At 39.3% G+C, this 23,676-nt stretch overlaps 1 protein-coding gene and 1 long non-coding RNA gene across 3 annotated transcripts in view; both read left to right on the plus strand.

Moving 5' to 3' along the window:
- Positions 1-2,547: 2,547 nt before the first annotated feature.
- LOC127530164 (uncharacterized) lies at positions 2,548-5,078 on the plus strand. 2 transcript variants are annotated; one of them, XR_007936679.1, is made up of 4 exons: positions 2,548-2,957; positions 3,631-3,719; positions 3,800-3,961; positions 4,431-5,066. It is a non-coding gene; the product is annotated as an uncharacterized LOC127530164 (long non-coding RNA). The 2 variants fall into 2 exon arrangements; XR_007936678.1 differs by having other exon boundaries at positions 3,800-5,078.
- Positions 5,079-7,199: 2,121 nt separating this feature from the next.
- The window catches only part of pabpc4 (poly(A) binding protein, cytoplasmic 4 (inducible form)), a 139,680-nt gene continuing 123,203 nt past the window's right edge, over positions 7,200-23,676 (plus strand). Inside the window, exon 1 of the mRNA XM_028818810.2 lies at positions 7,200-7,596. Within this exon, the coding sequence (XP_028674643.1) occupies positions 7,401-7,596 (196 nt within the window). The 5' untranslated portion in view covers positions 7,200-7,400. The remainder of the gene's footprint in view (positions 7,597-23,676) is intronic.

Below are 23,676 nucleotides of genomic sequence, written 5' to 3' on the forward strand. Positions count from 1 at the left end.
CACCTTCTTCTTCTTCTTCTTTCAGCTGCTCCCGTTAGGAGTTGCCACAGCGGATCATCTTCCATATTACTCTCACTGCACCACTCAGCAGTATTTATATCACTGTATCTGAGTGTGGAATCACAGCTCTACAGCAGCTGATCGGAAAGTGAGTTATCGGTATACAGCATCTAGCACACACTGCCTCATCCATGCTGCCTATTTGAACTGCTTGCATACGGCAAACGCTTCAGAGCCTTTCCTGTACAGACCTCACGGTTCAGAAACAGTTTCATCCCAAGAACTATAAACACACTCAATCAGTCTATCAAGTGCTCCTTGTAGAACTGTTTGTACTTATTAGTACAATCACCTCACTGTAAACTTGCGATACAGTTATAATATTGCACAACCTGAGCCACTTTATAAAGCGCGTATTTACATATGATGACGATATCATTTTTAAGATGAAATGCAGCAAAATATGTTTATTACATTATACAGATAAAATGTTAACATTAGTTAAATAATCTATATTGTTAACAATTAAACATGTGAGGAAACAGTATTGCAGTGCTAGCTAGTTCAGGTATTGTTCCTGCCTCATGCTGTATTATTGCCAGGCCTGGCGCTACACTGGAAGGATAGATGGATAGAATAATTAAACATGTACTACGAAGATATTTCAATGTTCCTTAAATGTTTCAAAGAATTGGCGTTCTAAGCTTACAGATGGCTTAGCATCTATTACAGAGCTGATTGTGTGGCGATTGGTTACTTGAAGAAAGAAAAGGAACGACAGGAATTGGAGGTTAATATGTTTGAAAGAGACAGTACTGCTGCAATAAATTACTTCATCGAAGGTCGTGCACAGCGCAGCAAGCATCTTGCGTGAGGCAGGAACAATCTCTGGACAGGGCACCAGCTCATCACTATCACTGTGCCACAGTGTTCCCATGTTTAATAACATGAAAATGATATCAAGTATACATCTCAGTATTTTAATTATTCAGAGAGCTGTAATATCACGAATGTAATGGATTCTGTGTCCTGTCGGAGGAAGAGAAAGCCCGTTTAAGAATCACATAGTGATTCACACACACAGAGCACATAGAAGAACACATACAAAACAAAGCATTTAACCTGCTAATTTAGTTATGATGGTATTTGAGAAACTAGTAAATTAAATGATTTAAAGATGAAGTTTATGTTGTTCTACTTTAACGACAAAATAAACTACGTGATTAAAATGGAAATTTCGAGATTAAAGTTGACATTTCAAGCTTTTTTCTCACTGTGTCCCTCTTGTTTACTGGGACAAACTCCAACATGCCATTGACCAGACAAGGGCTGAAAAAGAGGTCCACTCCTGTCTACGCCTTTACCCCTGGGCAACTCCTGAGTAAAAGAGATTCCAGACTTTTTCTAGGTGGATATGAGCCCAACTATACCTAGTTGTTACTGCTCTGCCTCACACACCAAACACCCAGTTCGTTCTCTCCAAAACAGGTGTGGACCTTGTCAGGTCAAAACCTAAATGCAGAACCATAAGGAGTCACAGTTTGTCTGTGGAAGAACAGGTCTTCATTGCTGTGTGCTTCTATGCATCTGGATCTTTCTACCAAGTAGTTGGTAATAGTATAGGAGTGGAGAAATCAACTGTGAGTGATGTGGTGAAAGCTGTGTCAATCACTTTGGCCAGCCCGTCCATCAGTTGTTTCATTTCCAAAGGATGATCAGATTCCCCAGACCAAACACAGGTTCTTTCTTTTAGGGAACATTCATATACATATATTGTATTTACTCATTGTATATACAAGCATCTTATGAGAGAGAGTGGGAGTACCTCAATAGAAACTTGTATGTGATGCTGAAGTCATGATCACAAACTGTATTGTGAAGTGGCCTGGATCTGTCTATGATGTGCCTATCCTGAGGGAAAGTGGTCTATACAGACAGCTCCAGACCAACCAATCAGATGGCATAATATTAGGAGACAGCACCTATCCAATCCTACCATGGCCAATGACCCCTTTTCTTGCACCAAACACATCTGAGCAGGCATGCTTCAACATTGCAGAACAAGATGTGCTATTGAGCGTTTAAATGGAGTTCTGAAGAGGTGCTTTGCATGCCTTAACTACCTGCAAGTGGGACCACAAGGAGTGTACAGCATAATTCTTGCGTGTATTGTCTGCACAATATTGCTAACAATTGCAATGTCCCTTTCTGTGATGATGTTTATGAGCCACCTGAGTCTGCTGCAAACTCAGACACACCTCCTGCTTTCTCTCAGAATGGGGGACTGACTGAACATACAATAAGGGATGCTATTGTTAGAAACTATTTTTCGTTTTGTCATTGTAATTAATATAAAGTGTCAAATGAAAGTTCAAATTAAATATTTTTCGTTTGATTTTGACAGCTATTTAAAGGATTATTTTAGGGGAACTAAATGTTTTTTTTTTAAACCTTTCTATACTGAAAGGTGTGTCGCTACCCGATCTGCGGTGCCTACCCGATTTGCGCACGCATGCGCAGAGCTTAACTAGTAGACCCGCACGATCTGCGTTTTTTTTACTTTGCGACATGAGTCCCCATCCGATTTGTCTCGCGCACGCGCTCTCTGCTTAATTAAAATTCATTTCACGACGCTGCCCGATTTGTTCTGCGCATGTCGAATGTTTTACGACACACGAGAAAAAAAGTTACCACGGGATTTTAATTTCTCGGTCTGCATTAACAAATAGAACTTCCGCCATTCGAGTGAGAAGGAGAAAGAAGAACGCTGTAAAGAATAGGAGCATATTGATTTTTTCTCCTGGCAGAAGAATATTTTTCACTTCTTGAAAAAATGAAGACTTTTCAATTTTACAACGATTTGAAAGAATATCTTTTACGGGAAGAATTTAGCAACAATTTAACGGTCAGAGAGCGAAGTGAAATATGACGTGTGTCCGTGAATTTTATGATTAAAGGTACTGTATTTAATGTTTATTGAATGCTTTTCAATTTTTGAGAATATAGTATATACTGTAATATAATCTAGATATATTTAGGATTATCTGACGTTTTGTTTAATAATTGGAATGTTACAAAATTTACCGTTTTAAATAGGCTGTTGATTTCAATGAACGCGCATGAATATTTTGAAATATGCAAAACTTTTAATAAATTGTGTTATTAAAAAAACTGCTCAGGTGGACTTTACTGTTATTTACTGATTTATACTTGATTAATGGATTAGTAGGTTTTCTGTTTTTGGGAATATGAAAAACTGAACTGCCTAGATGTATCTCAGATCAGGTGTCTAAATTTTACAATTCTTTTAAAGAGAGAAGTAAATTGGTATCCACTAACGAATGTTAAAATGTGTTTTTTCTTATGCAACTCCCCAACATTAGACCACAATATCTTAGTCTGTGTGTGAATCCTCGCAATCCCAGTAACTGTTGTGTTTTTCTCATTGTATGAGTTTCAATAGAAACAAAACCAGGCTGTTTCATTTGCAAAATAAAGCACACATTCTTAGGGGTATTATGCTTTGTTACTGGGTAATTGGTGTATGCCTTCACTTATAATGTGATGTGGTCATACTTCAGTTACATGCAAGCAATTTTTGTATTCTGTTTCTTTCTTAATTTTGGATAGTCCATCATCCGTGCCCTGGCTGCTCTACAGGGTGTATCAGGACAGGAGGCAGAAGACTTATTTCTTGGTGGCCCAGAATACAGTATCAGGTAAAAGTCAAGTCTATGAATGTTTGAAGTAAGTGTATAAATATTACTTGTTTATTATATTTATATTTTACTTGCCTTAGTGAAGTGGAAGAATTTAACCGAAAGATAGGGCAGCAATTAAAGAAGGAGGGAATGCTGTGATATCTGTTGGAATAGAAGATGATGCTACTGCCCAGTGCTTCCAGAATCCTTCATTTGAGTCTTGGGTCTGAATCTACTGCGCCATTGCCAAGTATTCTGGGGTAATGTATCTTGTTTTGTTTACATTTTGTTTTTCTCCATATTCCAAGCTCATTTACTTGACCTTAGCTTGAATAAACTGGATGGCTGTCTCCTTCACAATTGATTTTAAAGTACTATACTATTCATTACATAAAAAGCTCTGAACAATTTAGTCCCTTCCAGTATTTGGTACTGTCTCTCCCCCAGCACTCCTCAGTGTAATCTTTAATCCAGAACCACTAATTTGCTTATGAAAGAACTGGTGAAGAAGCTTGCACATGTATACCAAAAATATAGAATGCCGGCTATAAATGAAAAACCTTTCAAAATACTTTTAAAACTCCATTTTTAAACTTCACCTCTGCTTAATTTCCACTTCTATCAGTTTATGATTTACTTCTGGTTTATGAATGGAACTGCATACACTTTGAAAGACTTACACCAGATAATAACCATTGTTTTTTTTGCTGTTTTCTTTTTTTTGTCCAGTGATGCCCTTTGCCATGCACCCTGGTCAAGTCTTGTGCAACTGACTGTGGTGCTGAAGAGAGAAGATTTCTGAAGACCCTCTTGAAGTGGAGCTGCAATTGGATTAACACCACAACAGTATGCTGGCTGAGAATGTCCACAGGGGCCTGGGGAGGCTGTGACCTTGTGACCCTGAGACGTTGTTTTGTCAATCATCCTGAGCAACTAGACCTTTTTTTGTTCTTCAACAGGGCCATCTGATATATTTAAGGAGATGTACTTTTTAATTGCATATATATTTTTTCGCTTTCATAAAGTTATATTTGTTAATCAGTTTAGCAGTTTGGGCTTTATTAGTATTAAAATATGTTAGAGAAGTTATTTGTGGAATAATTTTAATGATCAAAATAGCAAAACAATGTAACTTTAAATTTTCTGTGCTCTGGGTAAAATATGTTAAAGCTATGTGGTGATTTTTTACTTTTTTTTTTTTTTTGTACATTTGACAAATGTTTTTTTTAGATGCATTGTTGTCACATTGTTCACTTTTGTTGTTCTCATAACATTTATTCAATAAAATTTGCATGAAAAGTGTATTTCCTTTTTCATTATTCAGTTATTAACTCACATTTAAGACACTATATGGGTGAATAAAAGCCATTTAAATTTGAGTACAAGACGAGCAATAGTATCACAGAAAATGGTGCTGGGGTTGTGCTTTATGTGGGTTAGACATGAAATGAAGATTTCTTTTTCTTGAAAAAGACTTTATGCAATCCACTAGTATCACCACAATAAAGTTTTGATGCCCTATGACGTGTATTTCATTAATAATAATATGTAAAGTTATTTTTAAAGAGTTTTTCCAGGGATGAAAAGTGCATCAACAGTTCATTTTTACATATATACACACTTATTTTGACTAACTGCATGAAAGCCTGGTACAACAGCTGCACCAAACCTGCCAAAAAAGCCCTGTAGTGGATCATAAAAACATCACAAGACGTTCAATGGAACTGAACTGCCATCACTTGATCATCGATACAAGATTCCTTGTGTAAGAAGGGCTAAAAACATCATCAAGGAGAACACTCATCTTGGACAGAACTTGTCTGAGCTTCTCCCATCTGGCATGCATTTCAGATATATAAATGCAAAGAAGTTATATTATTATCAATCTGTATGCTACAAATACACAAAAAAAAACTTTTTTCCAACTGCTATAAACTTATTGAACTCGTATATCTCCTCAATCTGAAATCGTTTTCATTGATCATGTACAATTAATGTAGTGTAGGTAATCTATACTGCTGTGCATTTATGCAATAATAATCCATCCTGGTTACTTTTAACATTTTATATGGCATCTTGCCAATATTTTGAACATATTTTGTATGATTACTTAGTTTTTAGTTCATACTTTATTTATTGCATAGTTGTATATCTGAACTATTTCACATTGGAATTTAAATGCAACGTGAAGTTGACACGAGTAATTTCGTTGCGTTACTCAATGACAATAAAGTACTTGAATACATCTATTTTTAAAACTGTCATTTATTTTTTATATGTAGACTCTAATAACATATGCAATGGTTAAATACTTCTTTGTACAATGGGAACTGAAAAATGAAGTGCTATGTAAACTAAACGAAGCGATCTCAGTAATAAAGAATTAACGTTTATAACGAGGAGTACGACAAGCTTAATTCAGCCCTGAAAACAGAACGTACAATGAATACTTAATAATATTATCGTTATGGTCAACTACTACGGCATTTAAACGAAAATACTGTACTGCCCGTTGTGTATCGACATGCGCAGTTGAGAGCGATCCGTGCCGTAAAGCGAAAGGTTTAGTATATATTTTTTTTATTATTAAGCGCATGCGGAGTGTGTTATTGCATACGTATTGAACGAAAACGTCATCGCTCACTTTACGTTGCTGCCCAATCTGTTTAACGCATGCGTGAACACTTTACGGCATGCTAGGTTTTCAATACGCCTGCGCGCGCAAATCTGGTAGCCTAATTTCACCTTTAAGTCTTTATCACAGTAATGGTAAAGAAATCAGGTGCAAAATATAAATAAATAAATGTATATATACTACGTGACATACATGTTGTATATTTGACCAATTTAAACTCAATTTAAATTGTATTTTTGTTCCTGAAAGCCACCCTGAATCCATCCAATGTCGAGGATCAAAAATAATCCTGATTTTTTTGGATCAAAATTTCAGAATCCCACTAAAAAAATTGGACAACGCAAATTGAGGGTGTGATCCAGATTAAGAACAACATTAGATTATGTGATCTAATCCGACATCAGGATCCGTTTCCGTTTTTTAACAACCCATTTTCAATATTTGATCCAAAATCCGATCGGTTATATATATATATATATATATATATATATATATATATATATATATATATATATATATATATATATATATATATATAATATAAACATATACAATATTATATTACAAAACATGAATGACATTCCTACTAAGCTTGCACAATATGCTAACTTATTTATGGCTGTATTGTCACGTATAATTCTGCAAAAATAAACCGAAAAAGTGCTCCTCCTCAGCTGCTCAATAGGTGGTGCCGCGCCATCAGCTTCTCATTAGTTTTGGACTTTCGGCTGCTACACGCTGCTGAACCTCGTTGGCTTCTGTTTCCTCCGGCTTCAGTATAAAGTGTCCATGCTTTCCAGGACTGTCCTTTTCTTCCGACGGCAGTGGAGTGGAAAGGACATGATGCAAACTAGCAAAAACCCATGAAAGACTGGCGCTTTAAAAAAAAAAAAAAAAAGGTTCTCGAAAGTCGCAAACGTGAATTGTTCTGTGAACATCAAGTTGGTACACCGAAAAGTTACTACCGGACGCCAAGCATTTTCTCTTATGGTTCGCCTCGCTGCCTAGCAATCTTGATGGAAGCATGAGCGTTCTCGACAAAATCGTCTAAGAAGTTGAGCGTCATGAATTCCACCGCCACTGCCACTTATCCCATGGCCTCCCTGTATGTTGGGGACCTGCACTCCGACATCACAGAGGCCATGCTATACGAGAAGTTCAGCCCCGCCGGCCCAGTGCTTTCTATCCGAGTGTGTCGCGACATGATAACTCGCCGCTCACTCGGCTACGCGTACGTGAACTTCCAGCAGCCAGCTGACGGTGAGGGGGCATGGAGGTTTTGCTTTGTATTGTGAAAGGGAATTAATCCATTCTTATTGTATAGCCGAGTATTAACTCAGAGTTGTGCATGTTTTTAGAGTAGTGCACGGGTTTTCCAAAATCGAACGGATTGGAATTGATGCATCTCACTTTGCTTTGCGTTACCGTTTTATTGTGCATGGACTTACAATATGAGCAGTGGGGAACCACGTGCCGCATCATGTCCGGCACATTTTATGGCAGAAGCTTGGGAAAAATGGGTGCTTTTGGAAATTGCATATGTTTTGTACACACAATTCCTACGTTAGTCTGCAGTAGATGACCAGGAATACATTTTGTTTCCCTGTCAGTAGGCCAACGCGCACCGAATTACAGGTTTGATCTAAAGTATAAAAAGTGGATGTATCTATAGTACAACAACTCTTCGAGATATATCAAACTGCTTTCAGTGCTCAATGGCAGCTAATCTACGAACTGTCAACAAAGATGAAGAATGTTTTGGACTTCAGTTATTTATGTACTTAGAGTTTACAATTCTTTTCAGGGCCTACTTCATCTCAGTACAATTTGTTTTTCCTTATACATTTGATGATAGTTGGATATTGAAAGTGTAGCAAAATGTATTACTAATAATAGATGTGTAAACTTTTAATGTTTTGAACATTTGTAAGTAGCTGCAGGAGACTACATCAAAATCCATGGGTATTAAATAATAATTTTATTTATATAGCGCCTAAATGTTGGTGTTAGGCAGATAGTTACCTCTGTTTAATGTACATTTATGGTTAAAACATTGATTTGAATTGCTTCATTTATGTCATTTTTAGGAAAGAGGTCAGCATTTGACATGTAACATTGGCAGCATAAAGTGTCTCACTCCACATCAGTTCAGCTTTTGAGTTAATAATCTTTAATGCAGTTACTAACCTCTTCATGTCAGGTTCAGTTTTTGAAGGTTACCCTTCTGGCCTCCTGTGTTGATTTTTCCAACTGGCTTGTTAATCAGAATGGCCATTTGAAATATACAGTCCTCAATTTTAGCATACACACCAGAATTAAGTCTCATGGCCATTATGTTTGGGAGGATACTTATTTTGATGGCTTGTTTTAAAGTTCATTTGAGTTAATGTTTCCTGTTAATGTACCTGCGAGTTTGCTTTCTTTTGGCGAAATAGATTAGCTACACCAGTAATCATTTTAGCTTCATCTAAGGCCTCTTGAGCAACACTTAGGATTATTAAGAATTAGCAGTAATTTTGATACTTTGAGAAGATAAGTTTGGTTTATGATATGGTCCTTATAGCATTGCATTGTTCCAACTGGTCATTGTGGTTTTCCTTTGGAGAATGATTTTGTAAGTTCCGTTCTCTGTGTATGCGCTTGTACAGACAAGGCTGACCTGAGTATTTAGACTGGCCCATTTTTGCTAGCCAAGCATGAGGAATATCATCTTTATTTAGCTTTATCTGTTTTTTATTTACTCTTCTAGAAGCATATTACATTCCTGATACAATTAGTGTGTATATGTGTGTATATATATGTTTGTGTGTAATATATATAATATAGTAATGTATATAAAACTTAGCCGATGAGGACTTGCAGTAACTTTTTATTTATTTTTTTTTTTTTCTTTCTTGTAGTATGTATTATTTTTAGAAGTTAAACGTGATGCCTTTTGGAGATGTGGCCTGAACTATCCTTTGATGCATTGTGTGCATTTCACTAAAACCAATGTGAGTGAGTGAGTGAGTGAGTATATATGTATGTGTGTGTGTGTGTGTGTGTGTGTGTGTATATATATGTGTATATGTATGTATGTATGTATGTATATATGTATATATATATATGTGTGTGTGTGTGTGTGTATATGTATGTATGTATGTATGTATGTATGTATGTATGTATGTATGTATATATATATATATATGTGTATATATATATATATAATATTATTAAGCGAGTTTAATTGACCCAACTTTAATTTGTTTATAAAACATGTATATACATGGATTGTAATAGTATCCATATGAAATTGTGTCCAAAATAATAAATTGGGTGTGAGTTGAATGGTTATTGAATCACCTTCAGGGCAGTGCACTGAACAAACAGCCATTTGCTGTATGTGCCCTGTTGATGTCTGCAGGTTATATACAGAGAATTCCATGCTTGTTAAGCATATGTTATAATAGGGATAATTTGTGCTATGATTAATAGTAGCTTTTGGCTACTATTAAAATACGAAGAAAGCATGCATTTAAATAATGCATTACTATTCCAGCTCCGCATTTTGATTGATCTAGTCAGTAGATGTTTTGGCTGACAATTCTGTTGATTAACATGCTATAATATAATATTCACCTCCTGTTTTTGCCAGGAGATGCCTGAGAAGGACCCCTCAATCTTATAAATAGACACAGGTTTCAGGCAGACCATAGCATGCTAGCCTAGAAATAGGTCAATGCCTGACTTACACCTAGAGATGTCACCATTGACCCCCCAGTATTTGGTAGAATACTCTTGGTGTTTTTATTTCAACCATATATATATATATATATATATATATATATATATATATATATATATTTAAAAAAAAAAAAAAAAAAAAAAAAAATCTACCCCAAGAAAAAAATCTTTCAAAAAATAAGTGTAATTAATCATTATTTTCCTAGGTCATCTGGGCCACATGTTCTCAACTGTGGTCATAGGGCTGCTGCAGGCTTAATATAGTGCAGCCAAAAGCTTCTGTAGTCATGGCAGAGGATAAGATTTCATTTTGCTGCAGACTGACTTAACAAATTGTAGGATAATGCAAGCAGTTGGGACAATCTCACTACTGAAATGTAGGATGCTCCGATACATTGCTATGTTTACTTTAAACAGAGCAATTTAATTAATTATGACTGGCCCATTCACATTTATGAGACAGTATTTGTTTTTGGTCAAAATCCTTTAAACATGTTACATGGAAGTTTTGTATGTTAAATCTTTTTGGTAGCCATTTATTTTGTTATAAGGTTCTTGCTCCAACTCCTTTGCAATTTGCTATAGTTTATTTTACTTTATTTACTACTTGCATAAACTAACATTGAAACATTGTATTCATTACCAGCTTGTAACTATAGTATTTTTTAAATTTTGTAAACAAAGTTAACCATTTATACGGTTATCTCGAACTTCTGGGTTAGATTTACTGTAGGCTATATTGTTTTCAAAAGGCACTTTCCATTGGAAAACTGTTTTCAATTTAGTTTTAATTTACAGACAATTGAGAGAAATTGTTTTAAAATTTCAAAGTACCATAACACTTAGTTTTTATTATTAGAGTAATAATTACATCTGATGGTTTTATGAAAAGCTATTTTATTAATTTGAGCAAGATGCCTAAGGCTGAGTTTCTGCTGTTCATAAATAGTGTGGGCAGATGCTCCATATGTTACCCTAAATTATGGAGAAACTATTTGACTGATGGGTAATGCCAAATTGACAGATCTGCCTTGTGTATGTTTACATAATTACATTTGAGCAGTTAAAAGACTGAATAGACACAAGTTTGCAAACAGTTTAGCAAGGAATTAATTGCATTGTTCATTTATGCCTCTTTTTTAAATTTGGATATTCTGTCTAATGGTCATTTTCAAATCATTCTTCTGAAGTGAAGATTTACACAGATGAAAGTGTAACCAAATAAGTAAAAAGAATGTCGTTGTAGTAATTACCAGTGATCAGTAGTTATTTTGATTCCTTTTTAAACTGAATACTAGTCAAGATGACATAGGTAAAGGGCCTGCTGTATACTGTCATATGCTGTAAAATGTCAGGAGTTGTTACTCGTGGAGTGAAATTAAGACAGGTGGTGGTGTTGTTATTTCTCAAATGAGCAGAATGAAACTGGGAGAAGTGTTCCTTCAAATATGGTCATCTGAGGATTGGGATTTATGATGAGCCCAATGTAAATAAGATTAATTAAATCCCAGAATGATTTTGGAAAGTCTTGGTTTGGATGGTATGTGTGATTTCATTTTTTAGCTCAATTAAATAGTGTAACACACTGAAGATGAATTGATTCTATCCATGATACATTTCCATTCATTACCTGAAAATGTAATTAGGTTTGTGTTCCCAGTGCAGCTTCAAATGATGTAGTCATTTTTTTCTTTTCTATTAAAGAGCTGTACTATGCTGTACAATTTGTGAATTACATTCCTTATAGGAATGAGTACTTTGTGGTGAAGCCTTTGTGGTTGATAAAGATGAAAGAGTAGGAAAGTTAATTTTGTTGCTTTGATTAAAATCTTGGACTATAATGGAAGAATCTTTTGTGAGAGGTTATATTTAGAGCATAGTTGTTGAAATGATACAAATATTAACTGTATATGTCAATCATTCTAGATACCAAACGTATCATGAATTTAAATTAAGTATTAAGGGTGTATTAAGGAATGAAGAATAGTCATCCTTTCTCAAGGTGTGACTGAAGGTACACTTTTTTATTTCACTTGGACTAGTACCAGATGTTTAGTGAAGACTGAACCATCAGATTTTAACTTTGTTTACATATTTTGTATATATGGGCATGCAGAGTTTTAAGTTTAAAATTACATTTATACGACTTCCTCTTCAGTTATAAATTTAGATGTAGCCAATCTACATATAAAGGTTTAAAGTTGGCTGGCCAGGAATACTGAAAATTTGTCAAAGCCTCTCCCCCTGCTACAGTAGGTCTCTGAGGAATTTATTTGGATGGATGTTTTTGCATTCTGAATAAACAATGCTATAGAGGCCAGTGCGGGGATGGATTCAGTTGTCATTCTCCATGTTGGAAGAAATGACATACATAAGGATAGTCTGTCAGTTCTGTAATACAAATTTAAAGAGTTGGGAGCCAGGCTGAGGAGCAGAACTAACAAGATAGACTCTGAAGTGCTGCCTGTGCCACGCACCAGTCCAGGTAAGAGTGGGGAGATTATAAGGCTTAACAAATGGCTCAAATCTTGGTGCAGGTTATAAGGGTATAGGTTTATGGGACATAAGGACACCTTTTGGAACATTTCGGAATTGTTCCACCATGACAGGTCACATCTGAACTGGAGGAGCACCAATGTGTTTGGGAGTATGTTAGTCAATGGTTGTTTAAGCTAGGGAATGGAGTGGGGTTTAGGGAGTTCAGGACAGCCAGGATTAGAACTGTACATGGAGAAACAAACAATAGTGTAAAAATAAAAATGCATAGTAATGTAAATTCTAACCCAGTGTTTTAAATGTAAAAGTAAAATGAGTAACAACATTAAAAATTGCTTGCCTTAATTTTAGAAGTATCAAAAATAAAACAAGTGAGTTGAAGTTGAATGTGGAGGAGCATAATTATGATATTATAGCAATAATGGAAACCTGGCTAAATATCAAAGATGGGGATGAGTATACATGGAAGGATACACATTTTTTCGTAAGGGTAGGCTGAACAGAAAAGGAGGTGGGGTTGCTATTCATGTCAAACAGAATTCAAATGCAAGCCCTCTTCAGTTAGATGCTGAGCCTCATCTTAGTGAGGACATGTAGCTTTGCCTGGAAAGTATTAGGGAAAGAGGTCTTATTTTAGAAGTGTGTTATAGACCGCCCCATGCAAACAGTAATTTCGGTGCACATCTTTTTAGTACTATTAAAAGGGCAAGTTTATAGGGGGATAATCGGTCAGGGGGGAGTAACTACCTAAAATATTAATTGGAATAACCTTGCAAATAGCAGAGCAGAAGAGCAGGAGTTTTTAGAAGTAATCGGTGACTGTTTTTTAATACAGTATGTTAAAGCACCAACCTGTGGTGAAGCCTGTCTAGATTGGCTATTTTGTAATAATCAGGATAGAATTGAGGGTGTAGAGGTGATTTAACCACTAGGTTCAAGTGACCTTAATACAGGGTGGCCCGCCTCCACAGAGTGTGCAAAGAGTGTACATGAACATGCTGAAACGGGCACAGAGATGTATTGATGCACTTTCAGCATCTTCTGTAAATGTGAATACCAAATTTGATCACTTTTCTCTTCACCACATAATGCAGTCGTCTTGGTGGAGGCCAGCCACTTTTTCATGAGCCACCCTGTATAATACAATTCTTACTGTTTTGGAAGAGTGCAGATATGACTAAAACTGTAAGTTTAATTTTGGTAGGGTAAATTCTGAGCAGTTATGGCAAATTCTAAGGAGGATAGACTGGGATAAGCGTTTAAGTGCAGAGATAGTTGAGGAGCAGTGGAATAGGTTGTGGAATATGGCCCGGACACAGACAGGCAGACACGTTTAAATCACCCCACACACGTTTATTTTGGGTCTCCATTACACACAAGTTACTCACAATACCCCACAGTCCAGGCCAATCACTAATGCCTTCTCTCTCTGTCTCTTCAGACCGCCTCCTTCTCTCCTTTAAGCAACCTTGTCCTCTCTTCCACCCGACTCAAGTCCATCTCTGAAGGGAGGCGGCCCCTTTAAATAAGCACCCGGATGTGCTCCAGGTATGTTCCCGGCAATCTCCCACCAACACGCCCCAGTGTGGCGGAAGTTCCAGCTGTCTCCCCGGAAGCACTCCGGGTGTCCCTGTTCCTCTTCCCCCCCAGCACTTCCTGGTGTGGCGGAAGTGCTGCGGTCCAGGGTCCTCCAGGTATTGGGGGTCCCCCTGGCGGTGACCACAGGCCCCTACAGGGTCGAGCTTCCCAGCTCTGTACCTGTGGCCCCCAATACAACCAGGGTGGACGCCCTCTCGCGTTCTGGAGGAGGAATGAGCCCTCCTCCTGTCCTCCTGGGTGTCCCAGCCGGGCACCACAAGGTTTAAAAATGTTTATTTTAGCATGTAATGCAGGACAGGTACATGCCTAAATTTGGAATTATTAGGAAATTTAAAAAAGCTCTGCAGTAGGTTAATAGAATTAAAAAAAGAAGCTGCAAAGGAAAAAACCGCTGAATAATGCATATAAGACTAATAACTCCAATGTGAATTGTAGGGCGTATGAGAACATGAGGGCAACAATTAAGAAGGATGTTAGGGAGGCTCAAAGACAGAGAGGAATATAGTATATAAGATGAAAGAAAACCCAAAGGAGATTCTATTAGTATTTTTAGTAGTTAAAGAACAAACAAGGAGGAGGTGAAGTGCATCAGGAATAGTTAAAGGGAATTTAAAAAAAAAATATGGACAGTGAAATGGTGAATACTCCAAACTCGCATTTTTCTGAGGTCTTCACAAGTGAGGAAGTAGATAATCTCACAATGGTAAATGGGAGTACTAAGGAGGTACTGAATGATTTAGAAATTGTGGAGGTAGAGGTACTGCTTAGATCAGGGGTACCCAACTCCAGTCCTGGAGGGCCGCAGTGGATGCAGGTTTTCACTCTAACCCTTTTTTTAATTATTGTCCTGTTTTTGCTGCTAATTAACTTCTTTTGAGTTCATTTTATTTGACTTGCTCTTGAAGACTCAGACCCCTCAATTGTTTCTTTTTCCTTAATTAGCAGCCAAACAATAATGAGATACAAAATGAACCAAAACAGGACCAGCAAACTGTGACCATTATACAATATCTGAAAATAAGGAAAGGTGAAGGTCTCAGGAATGCTGATCTGCTCTTAGAAAAGAGAAAATCCACAATTTCGGAAATGTCTGCTATTGTACAATGAGAGCATGGAATTAAAGAACGGGTTTAATTAACGACCAGTGTTCTCCCCAGAAATTGTTTCTAGCCGGGTGGCATGAAAAAGTAGCCGGATGGGGAAAATTAAATGTGCACTATTTTTATTAGTTATTATTATTTCCAATGTTGAATATGACTTCCTTTTTTAAGGTTTGACACTTCCATCCATTTTCCAACCCGCTGAATCCGAACACAGGGTCACGGGGGTCTGCTGGAGCCAATCCCAGCCAACACAGGGCACAAGGCAGGAAACAATCCTGGGCAGGGTGCCAACCCACCGCAGAGGTTTGACACTTGTGTCAGAATATTTTTTATTAAATTTAAGAAGTATCCAATTCAGGATCCTGCAACCCTAGCAAACATTTTAAATAACAATTGTTATGATATAAACCAAGAGACCCAAGTATTTTCGCTGTTGGGAAGAAAAGTGAAAACAATGAAAAAAATTTAAAAATATTCTTCAAAGCCAACTTGCATATGCAGAAGGTGTCTTCAGTTAAATATTTATTCTTCTTTTCTTCCTAGAAAAGGAACAACCCATTTCTTTACAGCGTTCCAACAGCTTTTCAAACAACGTTGTATGTTGCAGCTAATTTTGTGCCAACCAATACATGGATCTTAAAGCTCCCACAAAGGCATCGCTCTGTAAGTTATTTTAACACAGATAGAAATTTCAATTTGACTGATTCCAGTTTGCTCTAGTACACACTTTCCTAAAAGGTCATCAGAAGACTCAATGTGCGTTTTACTTTTTTCATGGTCCAGCAAGCTTTCTTTTTGAATTCTTGTGCATGGCACGTTCACTCAAGGTAACTCCCTCCTTGGGGGATGTTTGTTTGAATATTTCATGCACAATGAGCACCACATGACATTTTCTTTGATAATTAGCCAATCAAAATCTTTAAACCATTGTTTGTTTATGTCGGATAAGCCGTGCCTAGATTTATCAATTGGCAGAGTGTGTGCTGAAGAGATTTCCCCTGATGGATCAGCTTCTGCAATGTCTTTGTTTGAAATTGCCACATGAGGAGTTGACGCTGCACCTTCATTAGTTTGTGGTGTCTCTTTTCAGAAATAACTGAGCAGTGTTGTTTTCTGAACACTTTTTTTGCTCATGTTGGTAAAACGTTTGGAAAAAATTTAAAGTGCCTATGAATAAGACTTTTGAATGGGAAAGTGAAAGCCTGTTGGATATTCAATGCACACTTGCCCTATGGCAGGGTCACTTTAACAAAACTCCAAAAGCGTATAAATACTATGTCGAGAATAAAGTTGACTTGTTGACTTTATTCTCGACATTTCCACTTTATTCTCGCCATTTATTTTGTCATTAAAGTAGAAAGTCATAAACTAAACTTCATCTTAAAATTGATGTTTAATTTACTAGATTTTCTCAAACCCCGTCACAAGGTAGTGTTGTGCATTAAATGCTTTGTGTTAAGTTTTCCCCGACCGAGTTGTTAATCACTACACACTTCTTAAACGGACTCCCACTTGCACTGAGGAGGCACCGGGAGGGATCGGCGCACAGAATATTCACTTCATGATATTCCTGCTCTCTGAACATTTACAATGCTAAGATGTACTTGATATTTTCATGATGAAATGTATTAAACATGCACGGTAGTGTTGTAGCGGGGCCACATAGTGTTTAAATGTCAGTACTGCGTGCGTCTCGTTTTATTGTCCCGTTTACTGTTTATGTGCATCAGTTAATGCCGTCCCCAAAAAAAGGGGACGGATGATGGAAGGAGACCACAGCCGCAATCCTGGAAAACACCTGTTTTCAATCAATCAATCCCAGCCGTCACGGGACTATATAAGCCAGCAGGAGGAGAAGGAAAGGGAGGAGAGAAGGAGATTTTATTCACCATCACGACCACGAGCAACCTGTACCAGTCATTGTCCACATCGCGCTTGCCAATCCAGTTTGTTTTTCCATCAGCCGGATTTATTTCAAGGACCTCACCACGAGAGACCCCGGGGTAGGACTTAATCATCCACCACACACACAAGGATTCACGGTGAGGCTGTTCCATTTTTTCCGGGGAGAATCAAACATCGCAATATCACTAATTCAGTCATCCGCTTTCAGGACAGTTTCTTTATTACCGGACTCACGTTCTCATTCATTTTCAGTTTGTCCTTCATTGTCGTTATTCGTGTTGTGTGTTTATTTGTTACAGGGACAAGGGAGGGTTTTTTGTTGTGTGTGTGTGTATATATATATATATATATATATATATATATATATATATATATATATATATATATATATATATATATATATATATATAATACAGTGGTGTGAAAAACTATTTGCCCCCTTCCTGATTTCTTATTCTTTTGCATGTTTGTCACACAAAATGTTTCTGATCATCAAACACATTTAACCATTAGTCAAATATAACACAAGTAAACACAAAATGCAGTTTTTAAATGATGGTTTTTATTATTTAGGGAGAAAAAACATCCAAACCTACATGGCCCTGTGTGAAAAAGTAATTGCCCCCTTGTTAAAAAATAACCTAACTGTGGTGTATCACACCTGAGTTCAATTTCCGTAGCCACCCCCAGGCCTGATTACTGCCACACCTGTTTCAATCAAGAAATCACTTAAATAGGAGCTGCCTGACACAGAGAAGTAGACCAAAAGCACCTCAAAAGCTAGACATCATGCCAAGATCCAAAGAAATTCAGGAACAAATGAGAACAGAAGTAATTGAGATCTATCAGTCTGGTAAAGGTTATAAAGCCATTTCTAAAGCTTTGGGACTCCAGCGAACCACAGTGAGAGCCATTATCCACAAATGGCAAAAACATGGAACAGTGGTGAACCTTCCCAGGAGTGGCCGGCCGACCAAAATTACCCCAAGAGCGCAGAGACGACTCATCCGAGAGGTCACAAAAGACCCCAGGACAACGTCTAAAGAACTGCAGGCCTCACTTGCCTCAATTAAGGTCAGTGTTCACGACTCCACCATAAGAAAGAGACTGGGCAAAAACGGCCTGCATGGCAGATGTCCAAGACGCAAACCACTGTTAAGCAAAAAGAACATTAGGGCTCGTCTCAATTTTGCTAAGAAACATCTCAATGATTGCCAAGACTTTTGGGAAAATACCTTGTGGACTGATGAGACAAAAGTTGAACTTTTTGGAAGGCAAATGTCCCGTTACATCTGGCGTAAAAGGAACACAGCATTTCAGAAAAAGAACATCATACCAACAGTAAAATATGGTGGTGGTAGTGTGATGGTCTGGGGTTGTTTTGCTGCTTCAGGACCTGGAAGGCTTGCTGTGATAGATGGAACCATGAATTCTACTGTCTACCAAAAAATCCTGAAGGAGAATGTCCGGCCATCTGTTCGTCAACTCAAGCTGAAGCGATCTTGGGTGCTGCAACAGGACAATGACCCAAAACACACCAGCAAATCCACCTCTGAATGGCTGAAGAAAAACAAAATGAAGACTTTGGAGTGGCCTAGTCAAAGTCCTGACCTGAATCCAATTGAGATGCTATGGCATGACCTTAAAAAGGCGGTTCATGCTAGAAAACCCTCAAATAAAGCTGAATTACAACAATTTTGCAAAGATGAGTGGGCCAAAATTCCTCCAGAGCGCTGTAAAAGACTCATTGCAAGTTATCGCAAACGCTTGATTGCAGTTATTGCTGCTAAGGGTGGCCCAACCAGTTATTAGGTTCAGGGGGCAATTACTTTTTCACACAGGGCCATGTAGGTTTGGATTTTTTTTTCTCCCTAAATAATAAAAACCACCATTTACAAACTGCATTTTGTGTTTACTTGTGTTATATTTGACTAATGGTTAAATGTGTTTGATGATCAGAAACATTTTGTGTGACAAACATGCAAAAGAATAAGAAATCAGGAAGGGGGCAAATAGTTTTTCACACCACTGTATATATGTGTGTGTATATATATATATATATATATATATATATATATATATATATATATATATATATATATATATATATATATATATATATATATATATATATATATATAATATATTTGGTGTCTTGTTATTGCTGGGGTGGAGGGATATTTATATTTATATATGTTTCTATTTCATTTCACTTAATACATATAATCTGTTTAATTTTACATCCTGTTTTTGTGCTCATATTTTTCACCGTCGATTGTGGGGGGGGGGGAAAGTTTAATTGGTAAGAAGTACGGCTTGATAGTTAGATTATTTCTCAGTTAATTATCCAAGCCACTGGTCTTGGAGGTGTAGCTGCCGGCTGGGTAAAAGGGGTCGGCCGTTACATAAAGTGGTGCCCACTCTGAGGAATCTAAATAAATATCTATCGCTGTCTGCCTTTAAACATTTTCCCCATTTAACATGTCTATAGTGCGTGCCGAGCAGGACGACACCATTGCTTCACCGCGGTGTGATGATGGAGTAGCCGGGGCGCGGCACGTCACGGTCAGAGCGTGTTCAGCAGTGCAGGAGGTTTTTCTTCCGGAAGACTATGAATCTGAACTGGAGGACAAGCTGCGATCCATGGTGCAACTGCCTTCGCAATCCATCCGGGACTTCGCCTATGAATATCGGGCTTTGTGTTTGAAGTGGCGGCCGGCTATGTCTGAAGAAGAGGTGGTCCGCCGCATCCTTAATGCCTGTAACCCGCGGTTAGCTGGGGGTCTCGGGGGGTGGGTTGTGGGGTCGGTGGAAGACCTGGTGAAGGTGGGCTCGCAAGTGGAACGGGACTGGGGAAACTCAAAAACGTACTGGAATAAAGTACAAGCCAGTACACGAGAAACCCAGCCCCTAAAACCCCAGCGAGCCAAACCTTGCCGGTCGGAAGCCGATCTCGCCATCATGCAAGCAAGTACGTCCCTCCTGATCGTCCCAGTGAAGCTGCGGGGGTGGCAGGTAGATGCGGTGGTGGATACAGGGAGCCATCACACCTTAATCCGCTCAAGCATGTGGAAGAAGATTAGCCGACCGACAGACAACTTAACATCTGCCCCGTCTGTCCGATTTGTATTGGCAGATGGGAGTGAATACAGAGCCCTGGGCAAAGTCCCCTTGAGGTACAGTGTACTTTCCACCACCTGGGAGATGGATACGTATGTCCTGGATGACCGGCACCTGTCCGTCCCGTTACTCCTTGGGCTGGACTCTTTAACCACCATGAGGATGACCATCCATCTCAGTCCCAGGGGGTATACGGTGCCAGGGGAAGGGGTATGCGACTTCATTCATAAATCCAAAGAAGATCTGGGCTCGGAATTCATTGGCTTCTACGCGGCAGTGAGGAGTGACGTAAGCACCTCGGCGGCAGCCCCTGTGGAGGAACAGCCCGAAGAGGTGAGGCCGGTGCTGAAGAAGTGGGCCGAGGTGTGGACTGAGAAATTAGGAGTCGCCCATGGAGTTACCCACGTGATCCACACCTCGGACGAAGTTCCAATAAGGCACCGAGCTTACCGTGTTTCTCCACTAAAAAAGGGCATAATTAAAGAACATCTTGATCAAATGCTCGCCGAGGGAATAATCGAACCATCTTCCTCCTCCTGGGCGTCCCCTGTGGTCCTCGTGAAGAAGACGGATGACACCTATCGTTTCTGCGTGGACTACAGGGGGGTTAACGGGAAGACGAGCCTGGACGCATATCCCATGCCCCTGGTTCATGAGATTCTGGAGTCACTGCATGGAGCTGCAGTTTTCAGCACACTAGACCTCCGCAGTGGCTATTGGCAGGTGCCGATGGACGAGGGGAGTAAGAAGAAGATGGCAGTCATCACCCCTGAAGGCTTGTTCCAGTTCAAAGTCATGCCTTTTGGGCTTAAAAATGCTGGGGCCACCTTCCAGCGGCTCATGGAGCAAGTCCTGAGGGGGTTGATAGGCAAGATCTGCTTTGTATACATCGACAACGTCATAATTTACTCCCCTTCTATTAAACAACATCTCCAGGACCTGGACACCATCTTCCAACGATTACATCAAGCACACCTTACGCTGAACACGAAGAAGTGTACCTTCATTCAACCCCACATACGCTTCCTCGGGCACATTCTTTCATCTGAGGGGGTCGCTGTAGACCCCGAGAAGACCTTAGCCATCCGAGACTACCCCACGCCCACGGATTTGAAATCTTTGCAACGTTTCCTTGGGTTAGTGGGGTGGTATCACAAGTTCATTCCCCGGATGGCTGATATAGCGGCTCCCTTGAACAACCTAAGAAAAAAAGATGTCCCGTGGGAGTGGACAGCAGAGTGCCAGGACGCGGTCGAGCAACTAAAGAGCCACCTTCAAGAGCCGCCCGTTCTGGCCCAGCCAGATCCGCAGCTCACTTTCCAGGTACAAACCGATGCCAGCAACCTGGGGCTTGGCGCCGTGCTCACTCAGAAAATCCATCAGGCTGAACACGTCATCGCTTACGCCTCTCGAGCCTTGCACGGCGCTGAGCTCAATTATTCGACAGCTGAAAAAGAGTGTTTGGCTGTCGTGTGGGCTGTGGAAAAATGGAGACACTATCTGGAGGGGGTTGAATTTGAAGTGTACACCGACCATCACGCTCTGACCTGGGTATTTAATCACCCGAAGACCTCCTCCCATCTAACCAGGTGGGTGTTACGCCTCCAGAACTTTACTTTCAAGGTGACCTATCGGAAGGGCTGTGGCAATATTGTGCCTGATGCTCTGTCCAGGGTGTCAGAGCCACCGGGGATGGTGTGTTTGGCAGAGGCAAAGAAGATGATCCTCCCTCTGCCAAGAAGCCTGGAAGACCTGGCTCAAGCACAAGCCACCAGTCCGTTCTGCCAGAGCATCAGGGAGGGACTGGAACAGCAGCGTACCGACCGGGTACACTTTGTGGACCTCCAGGGGGTTCTGTACAGGACCACTCCATCCTCCCTTGGGGGGTCTGCAACACCAACTAGTCGTCCCGGAAGGGCTCATCCCCGACTTTTTAACTTACTACCATGACAGTCCTTTAGGTGGTCACCTTGGAAGGACAAAAACTTTATTAAAGATCCTGGGGGTTGTGTGGTGGCCGTCTGTCCGGAAAGACATTTGCCACCACGTGAAGAAGTGCAGCACCTGCCAGCAGCTCAAAAACCCACCTGGTAAACCGGCAGGATTTCTGCAATCGACAATCACGAATGGACCGGGGGAGACTTTGGGAGTCGACCTGATGGGGCCTTTTCCTGTTACCAGCTCGAGGAAGACCGTCCTGATGGTGGTAGTGCTGCTCCCCAGGTGTACATTCAGTGTAGAGAACTTTATGGCAGGTGTGATGAGGCTCCAAAAAACTGGATGTATGAATGGGTTCGTGATCTGGTGGTTGGAGACACGAACACAGAATTCAATGGATGTTCTTCTGAGCGGGCTTTCTTTACTGCATGCGTGCTGTCTCTATCTGACGTACCAAAACCCTAATTCCTATCCTTCCTTTTTCTTTCTCCACATAACCAATAACCACACGATGACACAAAGCATTGCATGAGCTACATAATTTATGACGGGGTTTGAGAAAATCTAGTAAATTAAATATTCATTTTAAGATGTTTAGTTTACGATGTTCTACTTTAACTAGGGGGCTCTACCCCCTGCTCGCTTCGCTCGCCATCCCCTGGTGTTGGGTAATTACAAATAGCGTGATGTAGGTATGAGATATAGCATAGTGTGAAGGTGTAGATGACGCATATAGGAAGCAAAGAATAAAGTGCATGGCACAGTGTAAAGATTTATTAGAAAATTTCCTTGTACACAACATTAGTAGTAAAGATGGTGTCTTGTCCTTGAATGAGTTTTCGTTGGCATGGATCATTTATAACCTTAACTATAACGTCAGATGAACGTCGAACTCGTGAGAAGGCCACATAAAGTTGTCCATGTCCAAAAATGGGCTCAGAGAGGTAGATGCCAACCTTATACATGGTTTGTCCTTGTGATTTTGTTGATGGTCATGGCAAATGCAGGTTTAATGGGGAACTGTCAGCGTTTAAGTGTAAAAGGTAATTCTAGGTCAGAACTTGTAAGGTCAATTCTAGGAATCAGAACAGTATTGTTAGCATGTGATCCTGTAAGAACTTTTGCTTCAATAACATTGTGTGTCATGGTGTTGACGACTAAACGTGTACCATTGCATAAACCTTGTTTAGTGTTAAGGTTTCTTAATAGCATGATTATTGTTCCGATATTAAGGTTAAGATTGTGTTGTGGTAATCTGGCTGGGTTAATAGTGTTCAAATATTGTAAGGGGAAATTAAGATGGTCATTGTCGTCATCAGAGTCAACTTTGTCAGAGCTTAGAAAGCCGTGCCTCTCCAGGAAGTAATGCAATGACTTGGTTATTTATGTGATCAACATTAATATTTTTTGGACATAATATAGTCCGTTGTGTTTAAAAGGGGTATTTGGTCTAATG

This window comes from Erpetoichthys calabaricus, chromosome 14 (assembly GCF_900747795.2).
Source record: "Erpetoichthys calabaricus chromosome 14, fErpCal1.3, whole genome shotgun sequence".
Classification (NCBI taxonomy): Eukaryota; Metazoa; Chordata; class Cladistia; order Polypteriformes; family Polypteridae; genus Erpetoichthys; species Erpetoichthys calabaricus.